Source organism: Strongylocentrotus purpuratus, unplaced genomic scaffold (genome assembly GCF_000002235.5).
Source record: "Strongylocentrotus purpuratus isolate Spur 01 unplaced genomic scaffold, Spur_5.0 spur5_scaffold_5, whole genome shotgun sequence".
Taxonomy (NCBI): Eukaryota; Metazoa; Echinodermata; class Echinoidea; order Camarodonta; family Strongylocentrotidae; genus Strongylocentrotus; species Strongylocentrotus purpuratus.
In genome coordinates, this window is record NW_022145611.1 from 20,744,500 (window position 1) to 20,759,912 (window position 15,413).

The window sequence follows — 15,413 nt, forward strand, 5'->3', positions numbered from 1 at the left end:
AATAAGTCCAGTAGGCGGTACGTGCTGCTACCTGAAGCACACAGTAGTTGCATCCCGCGTACGAATAACTGTGAAAGACAAGCTGTGATTTTTTTTTCTCGACATGCACGGTCCAGAAACGGGATGGTTCACCCGTTTTTGTGACTTTACTCTTACTCTTTGGACTTATACTACCATGAAGCCCTGAGAGTTAGCTGGAATATATTTACAATTACTAAATTGGATTTACCATGGCGGAGAAAGTGATTAAAGTTGGGAATTCAGCGGGCAAACCCGTGCCCATGAAGCTGTTCGCGACATGGGAAGTCGAAAGGACCTCGCCCAACTGTATCCCGAGGTAGGCTAACCGAATTACGCTATGATGACACACTGAATCGTATTGAGTTAGTGCTTGTGCTTTTTTCGTTGTGGAAAGCCCGTTTAACGTTATGTATTGTGAATATCTATCCCTGGTACTAGATGTACTTACTATGCATGGATGCTGGTAAATATTTAGACGGTCTAGTTGTAGACAAGGATCTAGTCTAGAAATAGTAGGAAAAAGAATTAGAATAGAAACGTAACCGGCCAGTTTCTTGGCCAGAGACAGTGTGACTTTGCCTTGGATTTATGGATTTGGAAGGAGGGGTTCCAAAATTAAGGCTAGACTTTAGGCCTAGTAGTAGTAAGTAGTATTTCTAGTAAAAATTCAAAGACAAGTATCTCACAGATAGATGTTTTCATCAACATGATCAAATTCATGGAATTTACCAGATGGTTGAAAAAACAACAACAGTACAACACACAAACAAACAAAAAACAACAAACAAAAACCATAGGCCATAGGCCTAGACTCTTCTAAAACTAGTACTAGTAGACTTTATTATTAAAAAATAAAATTCCCCTAAAGACTAAAGGGCAATTCAACCTTTGTAATATTTGTTAAAGTTAATTTTTGTGAATGCAGAAAAATAAAGTAAACTACATTGTACCTAGCCTTAAGGGCTCTCTCGAAATGTTTTTTTAATGATATTATTCGAGAGAGCCTTAAACGGCTCCCATACCCCTGCACGGAGAGGCATGTAAACAAAACTCAAAAGTGGTCCAAAATCACACTTTCGCGCACCCGACCAATATTGGACAGTGGCTTTGATAAATTTTGTCCGAGTTTTGGTCTTAATTAGCGCTTTAATTTCAAAATCGGATCTAAAAATAACAAAATAAGAGCAATTTTCTTACCAGACCGATACAGCTCAGCTCCCTTTTCACGTGTACCGTGTGAATTCACGATGTCTACACAATGGTGATGACCTCTGACTAGCACTTCGTAAATGTGCTGCTTCCGTATAATGCGCTGAATAACACTCATACAGCGCATTATACGGAAGCAGCACAATTTACCCACAATTACGGAAGTGCCAGTCAGAGGTCATCACCATTGTGTAGACATCGTGAATTCACACGGTACACGTGAAAAGGGAGCTGAGCTGTATCGGTCTGGTAAGAAAATTGCTCTTATTTTGTTATTTTTAGATCCGATTTTGAAATTAAAGCGCTAATTAAGACCAAAACTCGAACAAAATTTATCAAAGCCACTGTCCAATATTGGTCGGGTGCGCGAAAGTGTGATTTTGGACCACTTTTGAGTTTTGTTTACATGCCTCTCCGTGCAGGGGTATGGGAGCCGTTTAAGGCTCTCTCGAATAATATCATTAAAAAAACATTTCGAGAGAGCCCTTAAGGCTACATTGTACCTACATTCTACAATGGTGCAAGTTTGAAATAAATTGGACACAAGTTTTTGAAATCTAAGATGCTGCATGTACATGTATATATGCCATATTTCATTCACATTTTTTTTTACTTGCTATTCATTTATTATAGGTTGTGTAGCTTGCGGCTGACACGGCTAGTGGTACACAAAGCTTTAGAGAGTGATCTCAATTCTATCATTATAGCTGTCAGAATGCAAGTGAGTATGATGAACTGATCTCATTACTTTATCATTTGTAATAAAACTTGGAGGAGGAGGAGGAGGAGGAGGAGGAGGAGGAGGAGGGAGGGAGGGAGGGAGGGAGGGAGGGAGGGAGGGAGGGAGGGAGGGAGGGAGGGAGGGAGGGAGGGAGGGAGGGAGGGAGGGGGATGATGAGGAGGGGGAGGGGATTGTTGTTGTTTTATTTTTACAATGTACATTTTTAGAAAAATAGCCCTCTGCTGAACAAGTTATTTAGTAATATGTCTCTTTGATTTGATACTGCCGGAACATGTACAGTTAACAACTAAATTATTTATACCCATTGTAATTTCTATGTTTTGTGTTTAATTGGGTTTTTACAGAATGTGTATCAATCAGATATGATTATTTACGTCTGGGGACCAACCTTCAACGTCAACCATCCGAAAGATGTTTTTTAAATTCGTTTGTTTCTCGTAACTCAAGAATGAAAGGTGGACTGGTTAAATACTTATCTTTAGAATCTTATCTATAACACACTTTAAAATAATGACAAAACTTGGTTAAGGCTATCAATAATTTAGTCGTTAGCTCAATATACATTTAAATGAGTCTTGGGATTTGGATTTCTTTGACAAAGGACACTTGAAGGCTACTTTTTATTGATTAGCTTCCAAGGCTACTTGTACATTGTACATGTAAGTGTTGCACTATTGTGAGCATTTGCCATGCCAGAGTGTACTGTCAATGAGTGTATGACATCATACTGGTTTCCTTACTTTCCTTGTAACAGTATTTACAATTTGCAATGTTTTATTTTGTTGTAAACATAAATGGAAACTAGATTATTATTTTTAATTTGTTTACACATCACTTCCGAATCAACAAATATGTACAGTTGTACACAAACATTTCCTTGATTGGTTTTGTGAAAGAAAAACAGTTTAACAGCTCCATTCCATTTTGGAATTGAACAAGATACTGTATATGTTGATCAAGTGTACAATTTATTCTTTAAATTGAACCGAAGGATGATCTACTATATAGATTGAGTTCTAAGTAATTCAGGGCTCTACACCAGCTTTTTAACTGAAAATGTTGACATTTTTTTTTTTTTTTTTTTTTTGGGGGGGGGGGGGGGGGGTCTGGAGATTTTTGGTAGTGTAGAATGTTGATAATTTTGTGTGTCTTGTTCAGAACACATTGCCTCTTCATAATTTCCTCTTCATAATTTTCAAAATTGGTGTTTACATACATGTATATAAACCTGTACTCAATTCAAAGTCATGAAAATATTTCTAATTGATTTAAGTTCTAATGGATAACTTGGCCACACTATTAGTCTCGTCCAAATTAACCCATTGTCTAAGTTACATATTGCCTAAATCTTGATGTACACCCCCCCCTTGTACACTGTAGATCAATGAAAGAGCCCCTCCTCGGGGTCCTCCCTTCCCCCACATTCAAAATATAAACAGAACTCATACAGGAGCCCAATTAACTAGAAACCCCTCCCCATTTCACAAGCGTACACTTGCTTGCTTAGCAGTCAGGTAAAACAAACAAACAGTACTTGGTTTCAAGGAAAATTAGTTTGCTACCATGTACATGTATGTCTACATGTAATATAGGTGGCCATGTTTACAATATCATGATATTGACACTGATTCTTCTCTGTACAGTGTGCACTATTTGATTATACAGTGCTTTGTCATGCACATATCGTAAAAGCAAATATATGAAAATTAAAGTGAAAGGTCTTGACAGATTCACAATGGCTGTTGTCTGAAACTCTCAGATCACGAACATCATTCATGGCCATGACTTTCTCTTCAATTACCCTGCATAAATGTAGACATGATGTAGACACATGACAGCTCTGCAAAACACTGTCTAAAGTGCAGTGTTAAAGAAGCAAGGGCTTGGCGAAGAGTGAATCACTGATATGGATTCATTGTTATGGTGAAGGTGAAGAATGAGTGATTGTCTAGATAGAGGGTCGCGCTGAGGTCACCGTCTCCCTAGTCTAAACCCATTTACACGTTCTTGTATCATACACTCATGTACATGCACATACATTATACAAGATCGTAGATGTTAAATTAAGAATGATCAGATATTAATAATGTGCAATTTACATTATGTAGGCTGAATGTACATTGTATCTGTCCTCCAGTGTTTTAACATTATTTTGTTGAGCAACACATGCATGTCCATGTACGTGTAGAAAGGTTCCTTGAATCTTGATAAGCAAGTTCATATAGACGTTCATGAAGTGTTGACAGTATCACATATCCTTGTACATTATCTATAGGTCAATGTCCATGTACATTGTAAATGGACTGTTAACAATATAATTATGACTCATACAAGTACAGTGTCATTTACATGAGTATAGTAATGCACTCTTTGACAAACATAATTTATCTTTCTGTTTAAAAAATAATTAATTATTTCTAGATGTCAAACATGAAGTGTACACTGTATTCTTGAAACAATAGTACATTGTACCTACAATTGTATGTAATTAATTTCAATTTAGTCTATAAAGGATTCTGTTCCTACCAGTTATTGCATCACCACTTAAAGCATTTGATTAGAAATGTTGAATAATCTGATCTTCTATTTTTATTTCTTCAGAGTTCCAAGAGGACATTGCGATCTAACGAAATATTTTTGCAGCATGGCAAAATTCTGGACACAGTACTGGATCTGTCATTTTCATTACAGGTAAACTTACAGTTTACAACCTTACATTACAGGGTATTGTAATATTGCAAGTTTGGCCAAGGCCGAATAGTAAATGAAAGAAATATATAAGGCCTCTCCCCACCCCCAACAAAAACAAAGAAGCTATACAACACCTTCTGTAGGAGGTTGTACAATATTGCAGTTTAAAGCTGAATCCAAAAATGTTTGAAGGAAGATTCTAATGGATGTTGACAATCTCACAGAATTCATTGAAAAAACATTTCCTGAGAGATTTCTGATGATACTACTATGATTTCAAGGTTATTTGTACTTACATGCAAATACATTTAACAATTATTATTGAAGTTAAATATTTGTAAACATTGATGATTTTGAAGAAAGCATTAATACATGTAGATTTTCTTTCTCAGAATCTCATAGTCACAGATCTTGAGAAGAAAATGGTATGACTCTCAATCAAAAGGTTGATTGTTTGAATCTCTGCCTGGTGCAGTAATGTACATTATGTCCTTCCTTAGGCAAGGCATTCTATGATTTGATGGATATCTACAGTTGTCTCTTTGTCCACCCAGGCATTCAATGGGGATACCTAGCAGGATTTGATCATAAAAATCCACATTGCGCTGACAATCACTGTCGTAGCTAAAGCTAGGATAATAATATACAAACCTCTCTAGAAGTGGAAGTGCATTGGGATATTATTTCATAATATGTTATGCGCTAGATTCTATATGTCAACTGCTGAATAATACTTTTGCCAATCATCCCAAATGAAAGTGTCTTTTTGCTTTTACTTTGCAGTATCCTCATTTTCTGAAGCGTGATGGAAACAAGCTCAGGATCATGCTTCAGAGGCGGAAGCGTTACAAGAACAGGACGATACTGGGCTACAAGACGTTAGCTGTGGGACTCATCAATATGTCAGAGGTAAGAAGAAGGTTTTCTTCTACAAATGTCTTTAGTTAAAAAATGCTAATCTAAAAAGAAGTAATTTTACAAATGTTTTTTAGGGGCTATGCTGTTTTGATATTTAAATATCGAAGGCTGCATTGATTGATTTTATTCAAATATTGGAGGAAAAAAAGAAAGATTTTCTTGTAAGCTAAGAAAATAATTTGAACAAGGTTGTGGGAGTGTCGTGTTCTAGTGGTATAAGGCGCTTGGCTGGAGATGCGAAGGTCGAGGGTTCGAATCCCGACACAACACTAATATCCTTTGGCAAGATATGAACCTGCACTTGCTACTCTCCACCCATGTGTTAAATGGGTACCCGGTAAGATGCGACCGTCCTTGTTGGTCAAACAGTTTTTGAGCGTCAAGTAACGCCAGGCAGGAATGCTCCCCAGGGAGTGGAGATTGTGCACACAGTACAGTGTATGTGCGGGCAAGCACTGAATCCAATGACCGGGGTAATAGTATATTTGTAAAGCGCTTAGAGACATTTGTATTAAGCGCTATATAAAAGCTAAATATTATTAATAGTTATTATTAACAATTGAAATTATAGTCCAAGGTCTACATGTAGTAAACAGCCCTATTGTTTTACTACACATATATTGTGTTGTAGCTACATACATGTGTACATGTACATGTAAACATCCCTCAGCTATAGTTGCAGGCGTATGGAGAAAAGATAGATGCACCATAATTAAGAACAAATGTTTTTAGAAAAATAAAGACCATATTTTGAGAGAAATAAAGACCATATTTTTCTGAATTGTTGAAAATAGATGTACATGTAGATACTTCAAATGTTTCATTGAGCTTTGGAAATATTGATTGATATTCCCAAATTGGCCTTGTGTAATTCATATCATACATGTGCTAAATCATGATGTTGACAAATTATTTAAGTCACTGTATTTAACAAAATAAATTCCTGCAGCTGGTACTAGACATCTACATGTACAGTGTAGGCTAAATGTAAATGTACAAAAACATGCATTAAACAACTGGATACATGTAGCAGGAAGTCGATACTTAGATATAAATGCTTCTCAAAGTGCTCTTCAAACCAATTAGAATCAAAACATTAAACATCATGTTTAACAATGAACACATTAAATCAAAACTAAACCAAGATTAAACATGCACATTTACATGCAGTGTTTGACGATGCACTTTAAACAACTGGATACATGTAGCAGGAAGTTGATACTTCAATGTAAATGCTTCTCAAAGTGCTCTTCAAACCAATTACAATCAAAACATCAAACAACATGTTTAACAAAGAGCACATTAAATCAAGACTTGATTAACCAACCAAAACATCTGAAAGAGGCAGAGTTTAATAATATCAATTTTAATTTTAATTTCTATCTGTAGATATACAACTTTAAACAAAGGAATAGAAAATGTACATGTACATGTACAGTACATGTGTGCATGAATCAAATTCAAGATTTGTGTTTACTCCAAACAACATGTTGAATAAGGAAAAGGTGTTTGACTTTTTGGTCCTTTCCTATAAATTAAAAAATCTTTGCAATAAAGGAATAGTAGAGAAACCAACTTGACGTGGCTATCAATCATGTTTATTACAACTTCCAGGAATGACTGTTGAAGACATAATAAACAATTCTAGTTCTTTCACAAAGTTCCTTATTGAATGTGATTCATTCGTTTTAAATTGTTGCTATCATAGTGTCAACAACCATCAATACATTTAGGTCTTAGTTACTTGTAGTAGAAGCACTTGAAGTATATTTAATCCTTCTCCGAACTTCTACTATGATGAACAATACATCCTCAGCCTTCTGAAGACTCTGTCAAATATTGACATAAGCTGATTTGATCTGAGCCTTCTGAGATGATCTGTTTTCTCAGTATTCCAGTAAAGTTTGATCACCTCCTGTATTATTTAAACACTGCTGCTAGGATCGTTTACAATGCAGGCCATGGTTACACAACTAACCAGAATTCATTGAATAGATAAGACAATCGTAAAATATAAATTTGTCTTCAGCTTGAGATATGACTTTATGGAAGGTGAAATCAAATGCACAATTTTACTTCTTCAGATAATAAAGTGAATATTAAGATATTTACACAAGTATCAGCAATCTATTGTCAAACTGCATTGTATGATTTCAAAAGGAACAATTTCCAACATTTCTCAAATTTGTAGTTTTGATGTAGATGCCCAAAAGTAATGCAAAATGAGATTTAAACTTATTTAAAAAAAAAAAATATCAAGAGATTCATTCATGAGATTTTCTTCATGATTGTCACTTCTGACACATCTTTAACTGGGTATATATTTTCTGGGGTGGCTAGCATAGAGGCAATCAACCTTCAGGCTATTAAACAAATCCTTACTATATGAATGAGACATATTTGGGTCAGTTTACACTCATAATGTCAATTGCACTAAAACAAGCAGTGAAAGTTTAGCCAATAAACCTTCAGGGTGTTTAACATAATGGGGAAATGATACCCTTTCACACACACAACCCTATAAAGCTGTGTGGTATGTGGAGCAAGGGGTCACATATTTACAAACACTGGTTTACCCCCATGACCTCGTGTGAACTGAGGTTATGGATGTGACCCCTGTCTGGTATGTGACCTTCCAATTCTTTCCTCCTGTGGACTAAAACAAAACATCGTTAATGGAAGCCCTGGGGTTGCATGGTACAAATTACATGGAAACTGTACTTGTGTATGTCTACAAGAATACATACATGTACATGTAAACGTACCTTGGACACAATAAGCACGTACATGTAGATGCTTCACCATTATAAATGATCTACATGTACATGTACATGTATGAGGCTTGTTTACTGTAGTAGTAGTAGCCTATTTCCATGCTCATGAAGATGCACTCTATCTCTCCAGCATAATGTACAATGGATGATGTTGTCTAAACAGGGCTCCACACTCTCCTTTTAGCGGGATGTAGATGGGCCCCTTGTACACATTTTATTAATGGGGAAGAGGGGGGGGGGGGGGAGGGGAGGGGAAGAGTTGTCTGGATACAAATTAGAGGGGCATTGTGTTCTAAATGTGTAGGCTTGATAATTTCAAGCTGTGATGTTAATATAGGCCTACAGGCATTGATCTATATTGTCAAAGTAGATCAATAAAAGTGTTCTCCATTCATTCATTTTCTGTGCGTACAGATGTATTCAAATCTAAAAACAGACATATACCGGTATAAAGCCTCGAGATGTATGACATGTGATTGATTGATTGGTGACATGTTGATGATATACATCTACTCCATAGATACATGTACAGTACATGTCCATAGAGACCTACACTGTACATGTACATTTATTCTGAATGCACCCTACAACCATACAGATTAGAGTAGTAGTATGCTGTGTCATAATACTGGTCTTCGTCAATCCTTGATGTTGAGTAGTACTGTACTGTACACAATGCAGTTGACATGCCCACATGTTTTGTGAGAATGTACACTGAAGGGACCTCAAGCTGTGTGCTCATGAAGCCAATGTAGTAAAACAGTTACATGTACGTTGTACATTGTGTTAGTAATCTCTCTGTTCACCACTTGCATCTCAAGTTTCTTGGCCCTTTGATGTACATTGTGCATAGAGGCGAACAAAGAAATTGATTTGGTTAGGTAGAGCAGGGAGGTGGTCCCTGGGTGAGTTGCGTGTCCTTGAAAGTGGACTAGATTGAGCCAATGAAATTTAAACTTGAAGTTCAATTTTAATGTTTTTGATAGCCCAAGGTTAGAACCAAGAATTGTGTGGACACACAAAGCATTGTACCTGCTGTTGGAACTATTCAAATGCTCTGTTTATAGTCTTGACTGTCTCTAAGTCTTCATAATCAGGTAATGCTTGTGTGACCTGACATTTGCCTTGGGCTTTTTCTGTCACCCTATTATGTGAACACTATTGTATCTCTTTGGCAGGACAAAATATAGAATTGTACAAATACAATTTCATTTCTGTTTCAATACACTATTTACATGTACACAAAAAACAGACTTTTTGTTGAATAATCACCTAATACTTTAATACTGTATGTAACAACAGTCAGTGGAGTCAGTTTTGCTGTGTGATTTTTTCTAATAATGGGGTGTGACAGCCCTTTCAGTATCAGTAGGTTTTCAAAGGGGGTCTAGACAATAACAACTAGGATTTACAAAACAGTTACAAGTCAATATTTACAGAAGAGAGAGAGCGAAGAGGAAATCAAGTAACAAACAAACAAACAATACCAACTGAATAATAAAGGGATACAAGTACATGTACAGTATGCAATTATGATGTGTATACTGTCATATAATCATACAATGAAAATTATGAAATGTCATAAGCAAAAGGAAACCAATTTGTTCCCTGGACATTTGAGCGAGCCTGTTTGTGGACACATCCAGGGCTAGCAGGTCTACATCATAACACCTACTGTGAGCAAATCAAAAAAATGTTGCATTGCCATTTCGCCCCGTTTAATAACACAAGCGAGGCAAATATGTGTGTGTTCAGTATGTAGGCCAATGCAAACATTGAGTCTCCACATGTCTGATTTAAAGTTTCTTTCTTACTAGTAGTAGTAGTAGTCGGTAGTCCCTTTAAATTCTCTGTACTGACTGCTGTACAGTTAAAAGCACTTGGAATCTTGGATATTTTTCCATAAAGATACTTTTATGAATGATAGAGACACAGACATTTTCACAAATTATTGTTTTTATGATAATCAATATATCCATGATGTATATTACATGAATTGTTGTGTTTTGTGTCATTCTCATTAATATAATGGCTTATAAAACATGCACACTGTTGATCTACAATTTATGTAGAGTACATGTACATGTATGTATCACACTGAGGTGGTCAAGTTGCTCTATTGTGACATGTTTGACTGTCTTTTCGCCTCAAGCTTTTTAACAAACAAACAACAGGAAATCCTTTCCTGCGTGTCTTAGATGTCATGTTCCCACTTTCAGTTTCATAGTTCACACAGTTCACACCCACAAACTTGCACGCTATTATTTGCACGTATTGTAGATCTGTCATGCACAGTTGTCATTTTAGCTTGACGTTTCCGTTTTGTGAAACTATTTCATTTTTGGAATCAGATACTAATTTTTTTAATACATACTTTCAGTTTGGGATTGCCAATACTTCATGAAGTGACTTTGATAGAAGAAATGTACATGTACAGGTGTACATACATGTAATATGTCATCATCTTTAAATGCGTTAAAAAAAAGAAGATTTTTTGTTTTTTTGTTGTTGAATTTAAGGCCATCCCCTCTTGCAAAATATATATCCTGTGAGATTGGAACATCAAGTTAGTAATGATAACAAAGTTTGGTAAAATATCCTTTGCAAATGATTTATAATTTCAAGTTTTTCCCTCCAGTACATTTGCAAAACAAAATCAGTAAACAAACTCCAGAGAGATGTATGTAATACATAATACATAGATAATCTTTTTGCCTCAACTTCTATTTAGCTTTTCAAAGCTTCTAAAACAGGAATAATTCTATACTTAATATTTAATTGCTTATTATGTCATTCAAACAAATTATATATTATTTAAACATTATTAAAAAAAAAAAAAATTACATATTGCTTTAAAGATATTTGCTTGACATAATGAAAATTGAAAGCTATATGTAGTTTGTACATGTGGGTGGATTTTGCTTTCAGTTGCTGATTGCCAGTAGGAAATATGAGCTTAGAGCTTTCACGTTGTACAAACTATAAATGTAGGCCTACTCCAAAGAAATCTTCAGTAAATGTACAGTAATTCTTCTGTGTATTCGGTACTAACTGTAAGACTATTTTACACTACACTTCAACTTTTGTCTTGCTTTTGTTCTCTAACTGAACTCTCACTTTCCTGTGAGCAAGGATGAGAGATTGTATGTTATTACTTAGAATTTTTCTATGACCTTGTACACATACTTCTATGTATAGGCTATGTCATAACACATATACTGTAGGTTAAACAGTGTTATTATTATTATTATTATTTATTTGGCTATACAAATCAGAAATTCACAGTTTATATATATACAAAGTCAACAAAATAAATACAGAAATCCTAGAAATGATAAAGAAAGAGAAGGAAATGAGAAGCGAGGGGAGGAAAGAAATGGTTACCTATGGGCCAGGGTTTGCAAAAGTGAAATGCTTCACTGTTGCCCAGAGACATGCAAGCCCTCAGTCGTGTCCATGCTGTATTTTGCATATATACTTTACCACCCCCATCCCATCTCTATTTCATGGTATATTATTTAATGCAATTGTCAGCCATTGCCGTTTGGCCAATTTGCAGTCAGGTGATACTATACTGTATGATGCATTAATGCGAGACCAATCAATAACTATTGCAAATCCCCTAATCAATATTCCAGCAGTAATTTGTCAAAGTGACTCTGTGTTAAATGCACTGCAGCAAGTGGTTATAGTAGTTTAAGCAGAAGAGAAGGCCATGAATATAAATTACTTTTATATAATCTTTTATGGTTACTTGATGTTGCAGTTCATTTTTTTTATTTTTTAAAAGTTGTGATGAAATATAGCTTATAATTTTCTAAAAGGCTGTAGTTTCCCAAATTCTAAATGAGCAGAAGGGTAATTATGTAGAAGAGCTTTTTTATTAAAGGGAACACAGGTCTTAACAATCTCTGACAAGCTAAAAAGGGTTCTTATATTTTTAGGGGCAATGTTTTGACAAATCACATGGTATTGTGTACATGTACCTCCCCCCCCCCCCAAACCCATGATGCTGCCCTTGATTTATATTTGTTATAGATGCCTTAATATGCACTGTACAGGGTGTAGGTCCTAAAAGAATGTGCAAAATTCTACTCAGTCCTATATACATGTATATTGAAGCGATTGTCATGTTAGACATACATGTACAAATGTAGCAGGATTAAAACTTTAAAGCTGATCTTGAGCTCTGGTATTGGCATCGTTTGTCGAGAGAACATGCCAACATGGCTATAATTCATTCTGGATTGTTTATCCTGCAGTAGATTGATTGTTTGAACCAGTAAAATAAAAACAACCTGGGTAAAACTTGCTGGAAATCATCTTCAGTAAAAACCACAACTCTCATTTGCACATAGTGACCTGTGTTTTAAAAGCAAATGGTGTCGGGCATACTTACTTTGAGTTCCTTATCTTTCTATGCTCTTCTCAGCCCTTATACATTTTCTACCAAAATCGTTTGGCACATGTACAGTGTATGTCATTTATTTGTAATCTTGAACATTTAGTGTAAGTTTTACTGTGAGAATTTATTTTCTATCATTACCAGAACTCAAGCTTATCTTTAAAGTTGATTTTTTTTCTTCAGTGTAATTAAAAAAACACATTTCCCCAATCCATCTCATCTCTTCTATGCAATGAGTGGCAAATCAATCTATTCAATTTTAAGATGGAACTCAACATTTACAGTACCTGTATAATGATGAACTACAGTACTTATTAATGTAGTGTCTCTGAAATAAATGTAAAAAGCGTAATATTCATTTCATATTAATTCAATGTTAAAGCAGATCGAGCCACTTATTAGAATATAAATATTACATCTTCAATTGTAATAGTACACATTTAAACATACTGAAAGTAGGGTTAAAAAGAAGATGAGAAGAGTGACTTTGACAGATATGTTTTGATATTAAATACAGTGTTTATGAAACCAAAACAACAGTTTTAAATTACAGGGAAATGAGGATAGATCACAGCTACACTTCAATGAATTAAAGTGTACACGATAATGCGGGCTTTACCATTTCTCGGTTCACTAAAATCCTTGAGAATCGACCCTGGTTCTAGGTTAAAATGGAATAAATAAAATCCTTTCCCTGATGATCACTCTCAGCATTATGTTAGAATGAACTTTTCAACTTTTGACAGCTAGACCAATTCATTTCCTGCTCGTTAGTAAAGCACAGGCTTTATAAATACAAGCCGGAATGTCTGGGCTCTAATAAAAAGGTTGTCGAGAGAAGAAATACGGGTTGGCATATTGAGTTATTGACTGACTACTGAAGCTTCTCTTAATTCATATTGACTTCTCCTATATTGAAACATTTCAGAATACTTGTGTACGTTTTGTGTATACAGTATGTACTGTACATGTATGATCTACACTCTATACATGTAGGTACAGTTTGTGACACATTTAATTACATGTAGAGCTGTATCATATTTCATAAACAGTTCAATTGTCTTAAAAGACCAGATGGTTTTGGTTTCCCTCATAATTGATTTCTGTCATAAATGAATGCCATTCACCCTGACATTATTAGCACCAATGTACTTTTATAGATAATGTTATTCATAGAATACCCCAACCCTTTTGATAAGAAATTGTATTGGGAGGAGAAAAATGATGTTACAAACATTAATATAAGTCATACCAATATGTGCAAAGTATACTTTTAAAGAGTAGAATAATAACATTTCTGCTTTGAAATGTTGCCAAATGGTTAAATCAAATTATAAAATAGTAAATGTGTTCAGATCCAGACGGTTGATTTTTGGATGGCTTACATGGGCACAGCAATATTGAATGGTGCTAAAATTGTAGGCCTGCCTACTTTATTTACAGTTATACAGTCAAACCTGCTTTAGTGACCACCTGTCTACAAAGGCCACATTTGTTGTTTCCCTTTAAAATGGTTTTTCATTGAATCATGTATGAAAGGAACCTGTCCACAAAGACCACCTGTCTACAAAGGCTACTTTTTGTGTTTCCCTTTGGTGGTCGCTATAGGCAGGTTTAACTGAACAAGCCTCAAATTGTTTGGTAATACTTGTAATTTAAAATGGAATATTGCACAGCATGATTATTGATATAAATATTGGACAGTCTGGGCACCTGCAACTTACATTCGAGTGCCCGAATATCACATGAGGTGTCAGTCGCTAAAATACTTTAAAAATAATTTAAAAATTCATGGGGGCTGCAGTGCATCCATTCCCACCTTATACTCCTACAGAACAGTACATGTATGTCTGTGATAGTGAGTCAACGGGAAACCAGGTGCAAATCACTGCAGTGCCATGTTCCACACTGCCTTGACCCAGATATTTCTGAGTGGTCACATGCATTATAATTCTTATTTTGAAACTGAGTATTAAACAAAATATAACTTTTCCTTTCTGTGTGCTTTCTACTAGGTGCTACAACAATCAAAAGACAATGAGCTGAGTCTGTATGGGAAGGAGCATGGCATGGCCAGGGATAAGGTGGCTCAGGTCACCGTTCTAGGACTGTCCAGCCAGCCAGTGGACCAGGTCAAGAGAGGTAGGACATGTTTATATTCTTTTGCAAAGTACAATATGTCCCTGGTACGGGGCTCTAGGTCCAGTCAGTTGGTGGGTCTGTTCAAGATCTATAGGTGCAACAGGACACAGTGGTTTTTTTTCTTTTTTCTTCTAAACTACTGTATAGCCATGGTTTATGAGGTCTGACTCCTTTGAGCCCCCTAGACTATCCAGTTAACCTGTAGTCCAGGGAGTTACGATTGATCCAAATCTATCGCAAGTCCTCCAATCAATCGCAAGTTTGCAATCTCCTATCTCTAATGTACATAGTTGCGATTGATATCAATCGCAAATAAGTTGCGATTGATATCAACTCTTTGTAATACAGGGCCCAGGTCTAAAGAAGTAAAACATAATATGATATTATTATGTTTCAAAGTTTAATTTTGGCCTGAGTTCATTATGTCTGGCTCTATTGACCCTGTAGAATAGGTTGAAGAAATAAAACATTGTATACTTTTGTACATTATTCATTCTGTATAGTATTAAAA

The 15,413-nt window shown here is 35.6% G+C and overlaps 1 protein-coding gene across 1 annotated transcript; it reads left to right on the plus strand.

Moving 5' to 3' along the window:
* Positions 1 to 9: 9 nt before the first annotated feature.
* LOC115929743 (phosphofurin acidic cluster sorting protein 1-like) lies at positions 10 to 15,107 on the plus strand. Its single transcript, XM_030999681.1, has 5 exons — positions 10 to 337; positions 1,864 to 1,951; positions 4,574 to 4,663; positions 5,447 to 5,572; positions 14,776 to 15,107. The coding sequence occupies exons 1-5, from the start codon at positions 231 to 233 to the stop codon at positions 15,067 to 15,069; spliced, it is 705 nt and encodes a 234-aa protein (XP_030855541.1). The 5' UTR covers positions 10 to 230; the 3' UTR covers positions 15,070 to 15,107.
* Positions 15,108 to 15,413: the final 306 nt, after the last annotated feature.